At 37.1% G+C, this 14,243-nt stretch overlaps 1 protein-coding gene across 2 annotated transcripts in view; it reads left to right on the forward strand.

Annotated features, from left to right (window-relative positions):
- rptor (regulatory associated protein of MTOR, complex 1) overlaps positions 1-14,243 on the forward strand; it is a 287,332-nt gene that overhangs the window by 244,304 nt on the left and 28,785 nt on the right. For both annotated transcript variants that reach the window (XM_052141047.1, XM_052141048.1), the window contains exons 26-27: positions 3,080-3,185; positions 13,528-13,642. In XM_052141047.1, coding sequence (XP_051997007.1) covers positions 3,080-3,185; positions 13,528-13,642 — 221 coding nt within the window. The remainder of the gene's footprint in view (positions 1-3,079; positions 3,186-13,527; positions 13,643-14,243) is intronic.

Genomic DNA, 14,243 nt, shown 5'->3' on the forward strand with positions numbered 1-14,243 from the left:
GGGAGAGCATACATTTTCTCAGCACATCCCACAAGTCACTGCAGTTTCCACTTTGAGTGTGATGATCTGAGCCAAACCGGACAAGAGTGTCTGAATACAATGACTGATTCTGTTTGCTGCTGTGAAGAATTGTACCACAAGAGCTTTGGACAGCCTTACAGAAAGCAAGATTTGTCTGGGTTTCATGATAAATAGCAACAGAGAACAGCATATACTGTATAACCTATGTCTGTGCATGGTATTTCAGAGAGCTTACATAATAGCATGCAGACTGGACCCGACCTTGAAATGTGCACAATGGGCAAAAAAGATCAAATAACTTTTATTAAAAAAAAATGTGGCCAACTGAGGGATCTTTAGTGCAGTGATTCAAAATCAGTGATGCTTAAGCAGGCAGCAGACTCCAGAAGATATTTGGAAATATTTAGATTTTGCTTTGTTAAACCTTTAAAACTGAAATTACAAATTTAAAATAAAAATGTATGGGTTGTCATAAGACAAAACAACTATTATAATTAAATAAAAAATTTTTTTAAAAGGAGTAGTTTACCCAAAAATTATAATTCTGTCATCATTTACTCCCCGATTTGAAGTTTTTTTTGTCTTTTATGTCATTCTTATATGGAACACAAGTAAAGATATTTTAATGGAGAGATGATAAATATATCCATGCAAGGCAAGTCCATGGGGACCAACACTTCCAAGCTCCAAAATGACATAAATGCATCTTAAAGATATTCCTCATGTGGTAAAGATATTCCTCAAGATAAGCTCATGTGGTTTAATCCATGTCTTCTGAAGCAATGCAATCAGTTTTGGGTGAGAACATTCCAAAATTGGGTGTCTCTGTGTTAGGTGCGAGCATGATTTGAAGCGCAGTTATACTACCTGATGCTTGTAACATGCACAGTGCGCTGTACACTAGTTTGTCCATATACACATGCTGAAAGGATTTGTGAAAAAGGAGTTAAATTTCAGTCTGTTCTCACCCAACTCCGATCATAGCACTTTAGAAGACATGGAATAACCACGTGGATTGCCTTTATGCTGCCTTTGTTTCTTTTTTGGAGCTTGGAAGTGTTGGACCCCATTGACTTGCACTGTATGGATATATTCACATTATGTTTTCATTAAAATACCTTTACAAATGCATGATATTTGTAGCAGAACTTATGTACATATCAGTGGCAATTGCTTTAAGTCTACTTAGGAAGCAAGACTTTCCTTAAAATTTCATTTAACTTGCGCAATGACTATGTCCATCTGAGTTTGCAGACACATGGCCCATAGAACCCGATTGAAGCCAGTCTTCAAAGGGATGGTCAGTTATGTCTCCCATTGAGTTCAGTAGTGCAAAAATCGATGTTCATTGTTGCTTCTCTGGGAGTCTACGGGAGTTTCATGACTGCTATTTGTATGAGGGAAATTATTTTATTGTTGATTGAACAGTGGGCATTCAATCAATGTGTTGTTATCCCGCCTGGAAGCCCAGCTTCTCTAATAATGATTGGTCAAGCTCGAAAATGGGCTAAACTACGTAACAAACGTCTAATCATTGAAAAGGCATGTACATGAGTGACAGCATTGCGATTAAAACACAATTTTGAATTAAAACAGTGAAGAGTGATTGTGTGGCAGAAGTTGTTGTGGTTCATTTAACACACACATTTAGTGATTATAAATCTTAACTTTTGCCATTGACATATGTGTAAGGTGTAAATATATGGTTCTATAATTTGGATATTTTATTTTCATTCAGGAAGTTTACTAGTTAACGTTATATATATATATTTATTTTTTTATTTTTTCGAGTTAGCAATATAGCTGCTTTTGGGGGGCAAAATGGCACACACTGCTAATGTTGTTGACTTCATTTTGGAGAAATAATTTGATACTCTTACCCATGAGGAGCACAAAAAGAAATAGGAGAGCAGACTTCACATTTAAGTAGTCAAATTGGACCAACACCCACCGAAAAAATAATTATAATAATATTTTAATGAAAATGATGCAAGTACAATTTTTTTTAACCTTCTTTTTATTTATTTATTTTGTATTCTATTGTCATCCCATCAAATGTTTCAGCCAATCAAACCAATATCAAACTTACTACTTATTAAAATATTCAGACTGAATCAGTTTGAGAGGAAGCTACTTAGTGAGACTGTTTTGCCCCACAGTATGGATTGCTTTTAATTTATTAGGGAATCGCTGCATTAATGTGCTGTTTAATAATGATAATGTAAAATAACATATATGTTAAATTAAGTTAATATGAACATATTTCAATGAATGGGAACTTGAATCTTAATAATGGGGCTGTGAGTATACCCAAGACAAAAAGCTTGGGAAACCGCACTATGCTGCATTAAAAAGATGGGCGTGAGAAGTGCATGAGTATTACAGCAGCTCTGGAAGAGTCCTTTAATTCAGAAATATTCACAGCCCCAGAAGAGTCAATAAGCACAAGCTCACTGATTTCATAGAAAAACGAATCATTGATTCTCATTAAGAGATTGATATGGAGCTCCAGAGCTCCAGGACTGGTGTGATTTCTTACCCTGCTTGAAGAGTTTGGACATGGGCTTGCGGCCTTGGATCTCCTCTTCCCCTGACCTCCTATCTAGGAGAGCGGATCGATCAGGTCTAATTAGCTGGAGCCGTGGTTCTCCCTCGTAGGGCTTCAGCTCTGTGAGCTTGCCTGAACACTTTTTAGCTTGATTAGCAGTTTTTGTATTCTTTCACAAAGAAAGACATAATTTGAGTGAAAGAAACCGTAAAGGAGAGAAAAAGAATGTCAGCCACAGTTTTAGATACTGGAGAGCTTGGCACTTGAGAGACGCATGAAAGAATATAGAGTGTGAGAAATCATGGAGGTAACTATTATAGGTATATAGGTATAGATATTGAAGGTAACTATTATTTGATGAATTAACAGTTACAATCTCCAGAGGTTGTTCTTTGTTCCTTACCTGTTAAAAGCAGGTGCAAGTGTATATGTTTGAAGTATATGTTTATAGCTTCAGACATTGCAACCCACAGGTGCTCCCTTACTGAATATTTAATTTCTTTCTCTCAGATTCCAGAAGAGCATGATTTGGAGAGTCAGGTTCGCAAGGAGAGAGAGTGGAGATTCTTACGTAACGCTCGAGTAAGAAGACAAAGCCAACGGATCACTCAGAGAGGTAAAGCTCCTACTATTCCTACTGCAAAACTGCAGTATTCATTGTGATTACAGCAAAACTACAAAAAAGCTGCAATTTCAATAAAAAAAATTACAATAAAATACAATTAGAAATTTAAAAGTGCTGTCAGTCATTCAAAACATTTTAACGTGATTAATCACATAATTTTTTTTTATTGTTAATCGTGATTAATCACAGATGTTGAAAGAACAGATATTTCACTCCATTCACTGTATACTTATTTTACTGTCAAAATACATATACTTTCTTGGAAAGAAAACAAACAAAACAATATGTAACAAAAGCACTTAATTAACTTTCCTTACGCCATCTACATTCTCCACAATAATAATATGCAGGCTGGCTGTGACTATTCACTTTAGATATGGACTGCACATGATTTGCGTCGAGCATCAAGCACAACTTTGAAATCCACTTAAAAAGTGCTACATCTTGTTCTGCTTTAAGCGTTGGCACTGGCCACGTAATAAGGTGCCCTACATGTGGAGTCCCATATTATGAGTTCCTAGCACATGAATGACCCAGTGAAGTCGTATGTGCGAGTGGGTAAGTCGAAATTCTAGATGATAAATCAATGGTGTGAGTGGGTAATTTTCCCTGCACTTGATCAACAATACAGACTACGCATTGTGCATTTTACTGATGCAGCCTGAGAGTTTGATGTTCTGTTGTCTACCCACTGGCTCCTGCCTGACTCTCTTTCTTTTTCTCTCCCTTTGTTGACTTGCTGTTGAGCTCACTCATTCACTTTGTGGGTTCGATGTTATTGTTTACTGGGGCCTATTATATTTTGTAATTTTTTTATTTCACTACACATTATGAATAGTTTAATAGCACAGTTTATGTTAAGGGAAAAATAAATATATAAATGTATATATGTGTGTTTGTGTTAAAATCACTGGACTTGAGCAATCTGGTAGCAATAGTGTCGCAGAAAATCTTGTGAGCATGCATGGATCTTCGGGTTTGGACACCAGTTGGGACTGTTATGCACAAGGTTGAAGCACATTTTTTTCTGTTCTGTGGATTATTAAGGATTTTATGGTTACATCAGTGTTGGATAGTAGTATATATTGTTTAGCCTTGGATACACAATTTGTCTTTGCATGTCAATATTTCACACTTTAATATAGGTAAAATGTTTATCTCCACGTGGAACGTTAATGGGCTGGGTCACCCTGTAAAAAGAAGGAAGGTGGTATCTTTTATTAAGAGTAAAAAATTTGATATTGTGTACCTTCAAGAAACTTGCCTTTCTCCACAGGAAGCTGAAAACTTGGCAGGGCATGTGTTGGGCATGTGTTTTGTAGTGCTGGTTAGAGCAGGGGAGTCATCACATTGATAAGTAAGCATTTACAATTTAAATATATCAAATAGATCAAAGATAATTTAGAAAGATTCATTATTGTTCCCTGTCTGTCACTCACTTGACGTTGTGTCGATGTAGTGACACTAGGGGTTCGATCTTGCCCCAATCACCTTTGCTTAAAATAGAAAAGGCCAATGAGAATCGGCAAGTGGAATTTGCGTGCCACTCTCCGCCCCTGACATACGGGTATAAAAGGAGATGGTGTGCACCACTCATTCAAATTTTTTGTTTGGAGCCGAGTGCATGTTTGTGTTCATCCTCTCACATATTGCTTATGCTGCTGGATTTTACGGTGCATATCAGTGGACACCCTCGCACGGTCGAGTGTTGTGTTTCCCCTGTGCACTTCGGCAGCTGAGTCCGCGGGTGCTAAAATAATATATTTCCTTCTAAAAGAGCTTGTGCAAACGCTTGAGGTCTTTTTAAAGATGTCCTTCCGTATTTCCGCTACTGGATTTGGCCGTTATCTCTCCCCTCCGAACAGCCATAAAATCTGCCTTGAATGCTTGGAGCCCGCTGGGGCAGCTTTCGTAGAAGGGATATGTTCACATTGTGAGAACATGCCCATCAGAATGTTGCGGTCGTGGCTCACTTCCTCCTTTATGCTATCGTAAGTGGATGAATCTTCTGATCTAAACGGGCAGTAGAGAACAGGATGAGGTGGCCGCTGTGTTGGCAGCCATGCTTGCCTGGGTGGATGTAAACATTGGGCTAAGTGGAACCATCTACACTGTCCTGAGTGTTTGCGGCTGGATAATGGGCTTCTGAGCTCAGACCACGACTCACAGCTGTGCCCTACCCTGGTACTTTTCTTCAAGTGTATGAGGAGCTAACGAAGTCATGGAAGGCAACTTTTTCTGTATGTACACACTTCACGGGCTCATCCACCCGGACTACCCTTGATGGCAGAGTGGCTAAGGCATATGTCCAACTCCCCCATTTATGCATTTATGACCGCAGGGCGCAACCACCTGGCACGACCGATCAAGGCTCCCTTAAGGCCTGTAAGTTCTCTTCCTCATTAATGACAAAGGCTTCTGCCCTGCGTGCCATGGCTGTCCTGCAGGTCCAACAGGCCAAGGCACTGAAAGATCTCAACGAGGGCAGAACCGACCCTGGGCTGATGCTGGAACTGCGTACTGCGACCAACCTCGCCTTATGGGTGACAAAAGTCACGGCGCGTGCCCTGGGCCGGACGATGTCCACTCTTGTGGTCCAAGAGCGTCACTTGTGGCTCAACCTTGCGGAGATGCAAGGTGCAAGGAAGTCCGCTTTCTCGATGTGCCCATCTCCCAAGGGCGGCTTTTTGGCGACACCGTCGAGGATTTCACCAATCAATTCTCGACGGTGAGAAAGCAGACCGAGGCGATTAAGCACATCTTGCCTGTGTGACTGGCCCGGTTGTTGGTTGCACCCAATGCAGATGATCAGAACTTTTTTAAAGATCTTGAGGGGAAAGTTACCAAGCATGGTTTTGGGTGGAGACTTTTAATCTTTTAATTGACTAGTTATTGCTCATAGTGATGCAAAGGTGTGTGGACCCTTTAGAGCAATGTTGACACAGAGGATATGTAAAAAATCTTGGCCTTACAGATATTTGGAGACTTCTGAATCCATCTGGAAGAGATTACACCTTTTTTACATCAGATCATAAGGTTTACCCTAGAATAATTTTTTTTATATCCAAGTCACTTATTCCATCTGCCACTGGCTGGTCAATTGGGAATATTTTTGTGTCAGATCATTGAGAAAAGAAAATCATATAGATGCACTTTAATATCCCTTCTACAGGACCTAGCATTTCAACAAATGTTAAAGACAGAAGTTATTGTTTATGTAGAAACCAATTGGTCCTTGTTGTCCTCTTTGGGCGTGGTATGGGAGGTGCTTAAAGCTGTTCATATGGGGCAGATCATACAATATGCCTCATTCAATTAAAAAATCAAAGCATAGAAATTTATAGAATAGGAATTAAAAGTGTCGAATGTCATCCAGCGACCTTAGAGAGTTGGCTCAGCTAAAGTATAGGAATAATACTATTTTGTCACAGAAGGTAGAGTTTTAGTTATTGAGAGCAAGACAGACTTACATTGAGTCAGGTGACAAAGCAGAGACACTTCTTTCCAGATACATAAAACAGAGAGTTTTTTTCCACAATTCCTTCAGTGAAGTCTTTTGGAGGCAATATATAGTATTTACATCTACCACAGATATTAATAAAGCCTTTAAAGAATTCTATTTTGATCTTTATAGCTCCACGTCCATGTCTACCAATAAGGATATTAGCAACTTCATAGAGCCATTAGAACTCTCTAAACTGAGTGATTAAAAAATACTTTCTTGACTCAGATATTACTTTGAAGGAGCTTGTTGAGGTAATTAAAGCCTTGTCAGCTGGTAAGGCACCGAGGCCAGATGGTTTTGCCACAGAATTGTTTAGATTTTATGTCACAGAAATGGCTCCACTTATGTTAGAAATTTACGCAGAGTCATTAAAGAAAGGTAAACTACCGGCAACTAGAGATGTAACGGTATGAAAATTTTGCATCACGATTATCGTGACCAAAGCTATAACGGGTATTGTTACAATTTCCTGAAAATGTACAAAAAGTACTGATACACACACTGAAATCATTTAAACAGGTTTTATATTTGAAAATCAACAAACAACAAATACAATTGTTAAACAAGATAATAGAAAATGAAGTATAATAATTATTATTATTATTGTTTGTGTGGTTACATTATTATAAACTTACACATTGTAAATGATCAAAATATGTTGGTTGGGTGACTACATAACATGTTATTATATAGCTCTCTGAAATTCTTTATTCTGGTTGCTCATCCTGAAACTCCAGCTTCTTTCATGTCTCACGCTCTCGCCTTTCATACAAACACAACTGGTGCCATTGTGCGTTTATGTTTTATTTATCTTTTGTATTGAAAATGAAATCGGAGGACATCAGTATTTGTTTTGGATGATTGTTTTGTAGACTGCAACAGATTATAAAATATTTAAAGAACAGGTCAAATTTACAAAAATTCTTCTCAAATCACTATTTCATGTCCCTGTAATTATTTAAAAAGTGTATTAGTGGTATAAATGTGCATCACTTACATGTCGCACATATTTGTTTTTTGTTACTCTCTTGTTTTCCTGTTCGTTTATCTTGGCTCAAAGCGATGCACTTGCTAGGAACTTTTTCTTTGAGTAAGCTTGCATTTTTTTACAAGTGAGATAAGAAATTATTTCAACCCAATTAAATATTGTGTCAGACTATTTACTTTTTCTCATACTTTTCCCCAACTCATGCACTGAGCTAAAAGTTAACTTACCTTGCATGCACTATAAAGGGATGGGTGGTTGGCACGAAGTTGACTTGCCAGATTGGATGCATTGCCCCATTTTGCAGCGACTTTCCTCTGGCAAACTCTGCAGACAGGGTTAATGTTTTCTACTAATTTTCCCTTAGCATTCTTATAAAATCCAAAATATGACCACACTTCTGATTTGGTCATCTTGGAAGGTTGAAAATTCTCCTGAGCGTGTAATTGCCTTCCACCATGTTTTCATACAAAAAAAACAACAATAACAATGTTGCATGCTGCGCCCATGTGTCAGACTCATGCTGGGTGTGTGTGGACAGCATTTACCACGAATTTTACAAATCTTTAATTACGCACGGTTTTAATAATAATTAAATGTGACAAGATAATACGTGCCATCTGGGAATTTTATTGTGGTTTACCATGAAACCGGTAACTGTTTCATCCCTACCGCCAACCATAACGCAAGCCTGGATCAGTTTTATTCTGAAAAAGATAAAGACCCAAATTAATGTAAAAGTTATCACACATTTCCCTCTTCTAGTTAGATGTAAACATATATTCTTTCTGCAAATTTTCAGGATACATGGTGAATTGGTCTAAATCGGAAGCTCTTGCTCTGACAGCATATTGCCCTGCCACAGCTTTCCAACCTGGCACCTTTCAATGGCTCAAGCAAGGCATTAAGTATTTATTTAGGCATTTTATTTCCAGCAAATTTGAGAGTTAGAGTTGATTTTGACCTAATAATGAAAAGGTTCTCGTGTGATGTTGATAGGTGGGCTTCACTAAATTTTTCTATGGCAGGGAAGGTCAGTGTTATAAAAATGAATTGTATCCCCAAATTCATATATACCACCGTCTCTTCCTCTTGATGTTCCTCTTTTTATTTTAAACAATTTGATAGAATATCAAAAGTCTTTTATTTGGAATGGTAAACAACCTTGGTTACATAAGTTACATAGACCAACTGACAAAGGAGGTTTAGGCCTCCCCCAAAACATTTTTAAGGTTATGCTTTTAATCTCAGATACCTGGCTCATTGGTCTCTTCCACCTGAGAGAGCCCCCCCTTTTAAAAAATGTTAAAACTATATCTAAGGATGCAAGGTTAGGCCTTATTCAGTTTAAGATTTTGCATAGTTTCTACTGGACTCCCTCTAGATTGTTTAGGCTTGGTTTAAAAGACACTCCTACCTGCTGGCAATGTATTTTGGAGGATGGAGACATAGCCCATTCTCTGTAGTTCTGGGCTAAGAGTCAAGAATTCTGGGTAAGAGTTTTAGATACTTACATTTCATTCTGCCCCAGACTATGTATATTGGGGAATGGGGTGGTTATTAAAGTAGGTGACAAATATACAAAAAGCTAGTGTAATGATTGTCAGACAGATAATTCTTAGAGGATGGAAGTCAATTGCCACTCCCTCATTTCAAGAATGGTTCACCAAATTGGGCAGGGTGGCAGCAGATTGGATGCATGGCAGATTGGATGCATATGGTAAGAAATGGGGCAGGTATTTGTTCTTACTGGAAGGCTCTCAGTGAGGACCATGTGAAGAGATACAACATTTTGGTAGTAATTGTCGATTCTGTTCTTTGTGGAATTTTTTCTTTTCTCATTATTGATTTTTATATTTTTGATTTTCTCAAATATATTTTCGTTTGTTGTTTATCTGTGCACAGTGTGTAATTTAGGCTTTGACCACAGGGATGTTTGTTGAGGGACAGGGTGGCGTTGGGGAGGGGGAAATAACGGGGGTTAAAGTTTTTTTAGTATATATATATATATATATATATATAGTATATAAAGATTCTTTATATAGTATATATTTAGTTTATTCTGTTTTTTTTTATTTTTATGCTAGAATCAATAATACATGTTAACAAAGTCTCATCTGGGTTTCTTTTGTTAGAGGTCCTTTCTCCTTCACTTGTTACTTAACAAGTAATTGCTGGTGTTTGTTGTTTACTTCAGTGTGGTAATGACCCTGTCCCTGGACACACAGCAAAGGCATTCTGCCCTATTTCAACCAATGTTTAGAACTCATACAGAGTTGAATAAATGTCAGAATCTTACATGAAAATTGGTAAATGTGTTAAACTCGATTACGAAAATTGGCACGTTAAACATTTTAAATTGATTTGCATGCATCACCATTTCTTCTAATAATTTGTAGAGTTTGTTAAGTTTGTAAAGCTTAGCAAGTGGAACTTTGCCCCATTCATCCATTATGCAGGTGTTAAGTTGCACAATTGTACTGGGCATTTGCTGCCGAATTTTGTGCTTCATAATGCACCACACATTCTCAATTGGAGACTAATGATGGGAAGTCCGATTCGGGGGAAAAAAAAAACATTCACCACTTCCATTAAGTCATGTTATGACGTCACTAGTGTATAATTCTAACATCCCGCTGTCATGGTATTCACACTGAAACATTCAAATAAAGTCACATATGAACGCATATTGTTGATCATTACCTTTTATGCAATTAAGTTTTAATAATGTTGTTTTTTGTCATCAGTGTTTCATTCTGTGATCCTGCATGTCGAATAGCCTACAACTGACAAATATTGAATACAGCTTGGATAGGTTCTATGTGTCTAAAGGATATAAAGAGAATAAACTAGTCTTAATCAACTCACCAGAAACCATGATTCAGCTTATAACAACTTAAAATATAACCTGCATGCACAATTTACAATAGAAAAATTCATTTTACTGAAACGTTTTTGCATGTTTTAATAAAAATTGTATTTAATAAAACTAGTCATAAGCATATTTCCAGTACTATTGTTTGTTATCAAAGAAACTTAAATTTCACCCTAGGATCGTTCAGGTCCTTGATACACACATGTTAATTACTTAAAAGCTCTTTCATTGGTTTTTGTTTCTGTTTGAGTCCAGACATCCGATTCAGTGTGTAGGTTTGATTCTTTCATTTCGAACAGGTTCTTTGGTTCAATTACCGGTCAAGTAACAAGTTAGAGCCGTAAAGCCACCTTTTCAAAGTCTCCGATGTTAGCATACGACTGTCATATTTTTCCCTCTAGTGACAGTCGTTATGAATTGTCATTTTGCTCGCAATAGATTTTGTTCCTGGAAGAAGCTACCAGAGGTTTACCTCAGAATGACATTAATCTGTGTGATTTTGTTGAGCTGATGAATGAATTCAATTCAATTCAGGATTAATATTTACTCAGTATGTAACACAAACAGTATTATTTTTATTGTTATGATTTTTATTGTTAATATTATGATAATTAACGGCAACAACAACCCTAATTCAGCAACTATGAATCAGAAATTCATAGATTTTAATTTAAATATGTAGGTTTTGCGTGTACAGATATAAATGACAATTGTACACATTTAATCACATATTTACTGTAATTCCAAAATCTTTTTGTGATATTTGCAATGTAAACAATCATTTCTGAATCTACATTATTGTCCAAATTACAGAACTTTCAGGTGTTTAGAAAAAGTTTAGGACAAAATCTATTGATATTTATTTCTCACTTCGCACTGATAGTTTTGAATAAATCACTTCCGTTAGGGCTTGAGTCCAACTTGTTAAATTCTAACTCGCTCTCAGGCTACTAGTCGTCTGCAATTAGATTCGAATGAGTATTTTGTTGCTGATACATTAAATGTGCACTATATTTTTTGCCCCTTTAAAAAAGTTTTACTTCTAAAAAAAAATGAATTGTAATTTTGAAGCATATCTATAAAATCATGACAACTTGCATGAAATTATATAGTCATATCAGTAACCTTATAAAAGCTGTCTTATTGTACCTTGGGCAAGGGCACCATCACGGGGCTGTCATTTTAGAATCACATTACCAGCAGAATGCTACTCGCCTGATCTCAGTAACCATTTTGTTGTTGGACATTTCACTCTTGCATTAAATTAATAATAGCTGATTGTAAATAGTGAATTTCTACAATGGCATCTGTAACCGAAAACTATTGATTTTTTGAATGATGCTGCATCCACACCACTGGGTGTCACTGTAAGTCCAGGATGACACGAGCAAAAAGTTACTGAGTGCACCTTTAATGAAATTCAGATTTCTTGAAAATGTCCATCACAGTTAGCTACACGATTCATTAAGTCTAATTAAACTAGAAAACAAATTATTATTTAACATCACTGAGTAAAAATATATATTTTTTATCAAAAAAACACAAACAAACATTTGCAGGTTTATAAAGGTTTTATTCAGCTACTGCCAATGTCTCAACACATAGAAAGTCCACAGTAATCCTCAGTAAACTTCAACAGTTAGTGGGACCGGCTCATTCAGTTATTTTTGAGTTGGACCGTTTGACGTGTTGCGTAGCCAGTAAATATTTCAGCAGTGTATTGCATCATCAATCCGGAACTGAAGTACGATTCAGTTCTATTTTGTGAACGGCTCAATGGGTTGCTAATAGATTAATTTGACTGAATGATCGTACATCACTACTGGAGACCGGTCAGGACAGCAGCAGGCCAATCTACCATTCGGGCACTGGATGGTAAATGTGATTTAGCATTGTCCTGTTGAAAAAAAAAAACACTTCTGAATGTGCGTGATCTCACTTAGATGTCATTGTGTTAAAAAAACGTTATGCAGAATGGGACAGCGGAACATTTTGCCACAACCCCATTAAACGATTAACATTTATGCATTTGGCAGACACTTTTATCCAAAGCGACTTACAGTGCACTTATTACAGGGACAATCCCCCCAGAGCAACCTGGAGTTAAGTGCCTTGCTCAAGGACGCAATGGTGGTGGCTGTGGGGATCGAACAAGCGACCTTCTGGTTACAAGTTATGTGCTTAGCCCACTACCCCCCACCACTCCACATTAAAAACAATGAAATGGTGAAACATCCAATAATGTGTTGATATAGTGCATTCAGTATATCACAGGGTGAATACAATTTACAAATTTTTTTATTATAATTTTCCATACTGTCCCAAATTTGCAGAATTGGGGTTGTGCATTAAGCCTTAAGCAGAGATGCACTCACTCTACACAAAAGGGCTGTTGGGGATATAAATGCTACGTATAATCAGTCTTCACTTAACTTTAGGTGTGGAACTGGGTGATCCAGTTGCAGTATATGATATAGTTTATGTGTTTGTGGGAAAGAGAGAGAACTCGAAGCTTTTAAGGCAGTAGTGTGCTTGGCTCCCCGTCTAACGTCAGCTCAGTCTCAAACAGAATAGCTAACATGCTTACGTCATTGCCAGCACACACACACACTCAAGTGCGCAGAACTAATTGCATCAGAGCGGAGGATCCTGCTCACAATCGTATATCTTCCTTCTTTCATCTCTCTCTCTCTTCATCCTCCCCTCTGAAGCGGAGAGCAGGGCTGCCCTCATTCAGTCTAGCTGGATGAGTTGAATCACACAGCAATTCCCTCTGTGTTCCCAGTGTCTCCTTCATGCGTAGGTTTCCTCTTATCTGCATAAGTTTGGCACTGAAGTTCAATATTGTCGTTCTCATTCATAAACTTCAGAAGACTCTTTTTATTTCATTACATTGAACATTTTACTTATTTAACCAAGTTTTAGCCAATGAACTGATCGACATTGTATGTCCCTCTTGTGGTTTTAGGAGTGACACGATTAGATGATCAGATATTCATCAACAGGAACCCTGGAGTGCCATCAGTGGTTAAGTTTCACCCGTTTAATCCCTGCATTGCTGTAGCTGACAAAGACTCGATCTGGTGAGTGAAGAACATATAACATATCTGTTCATCTGAATCATTAAAGCACTGACAGATAAACATACTTAAGCAAACAAGACTGTAATCACTGCTGGGCTTTACTATTAAAATAATACAAATCAATATTTTGGAAATATTATTCCAAAAAAAGTGAGCAACAGACATCTATGTGATTGGTTACAATGCTAAGCCCCTGCAAAACTATGCATTATCTATGCAGCCCAAATGCAGACAGAGTTTGGAATACTTGATTCATTTCAAACTGTTATTTTCAATAAAAAGTTCGAACCACTGATTTAATGATTTTGTTTGTGTCATCAATCAATGTAGGTGAATATTGGTGTTTACTGTTATATTGGTTCTTTCATTTAGTTTGAAGCAGTATGAAAAAAATGCCTTGAAAATGTTACTGTATTGTACTTCTGTATTTTAATACTACTGTATTTTATTTATTTAGGACATTTTTTATCTATCTAATGATTCCTCTGATTAAAAAAAAAAAAAAAACCCTTTCAAACCATTTCAGAACAAATACATATATAGAATATTATCAAAAAGCTGAAAATATTAATAGGAAGATGTGTTTATTGCCTTTTTGACT

This window comes from Xyrauchen texanus, chromosome 13 (assembly GCF_025860055.1).
Source record: "Xyrauchen texanus isolate HMW12.3.18 chromosome 13, RBS_HiC_50CHRs, whole genome shotgun sequence".
In the NCBI taxonomy this organism is placed as follows: domain Eukaryota; kingdom Metazoa; phylum Chordata; class Actinopteri; order Cypriniformes; family Catostomidae; genus Xyrauchen; species Xyrauchen texanus.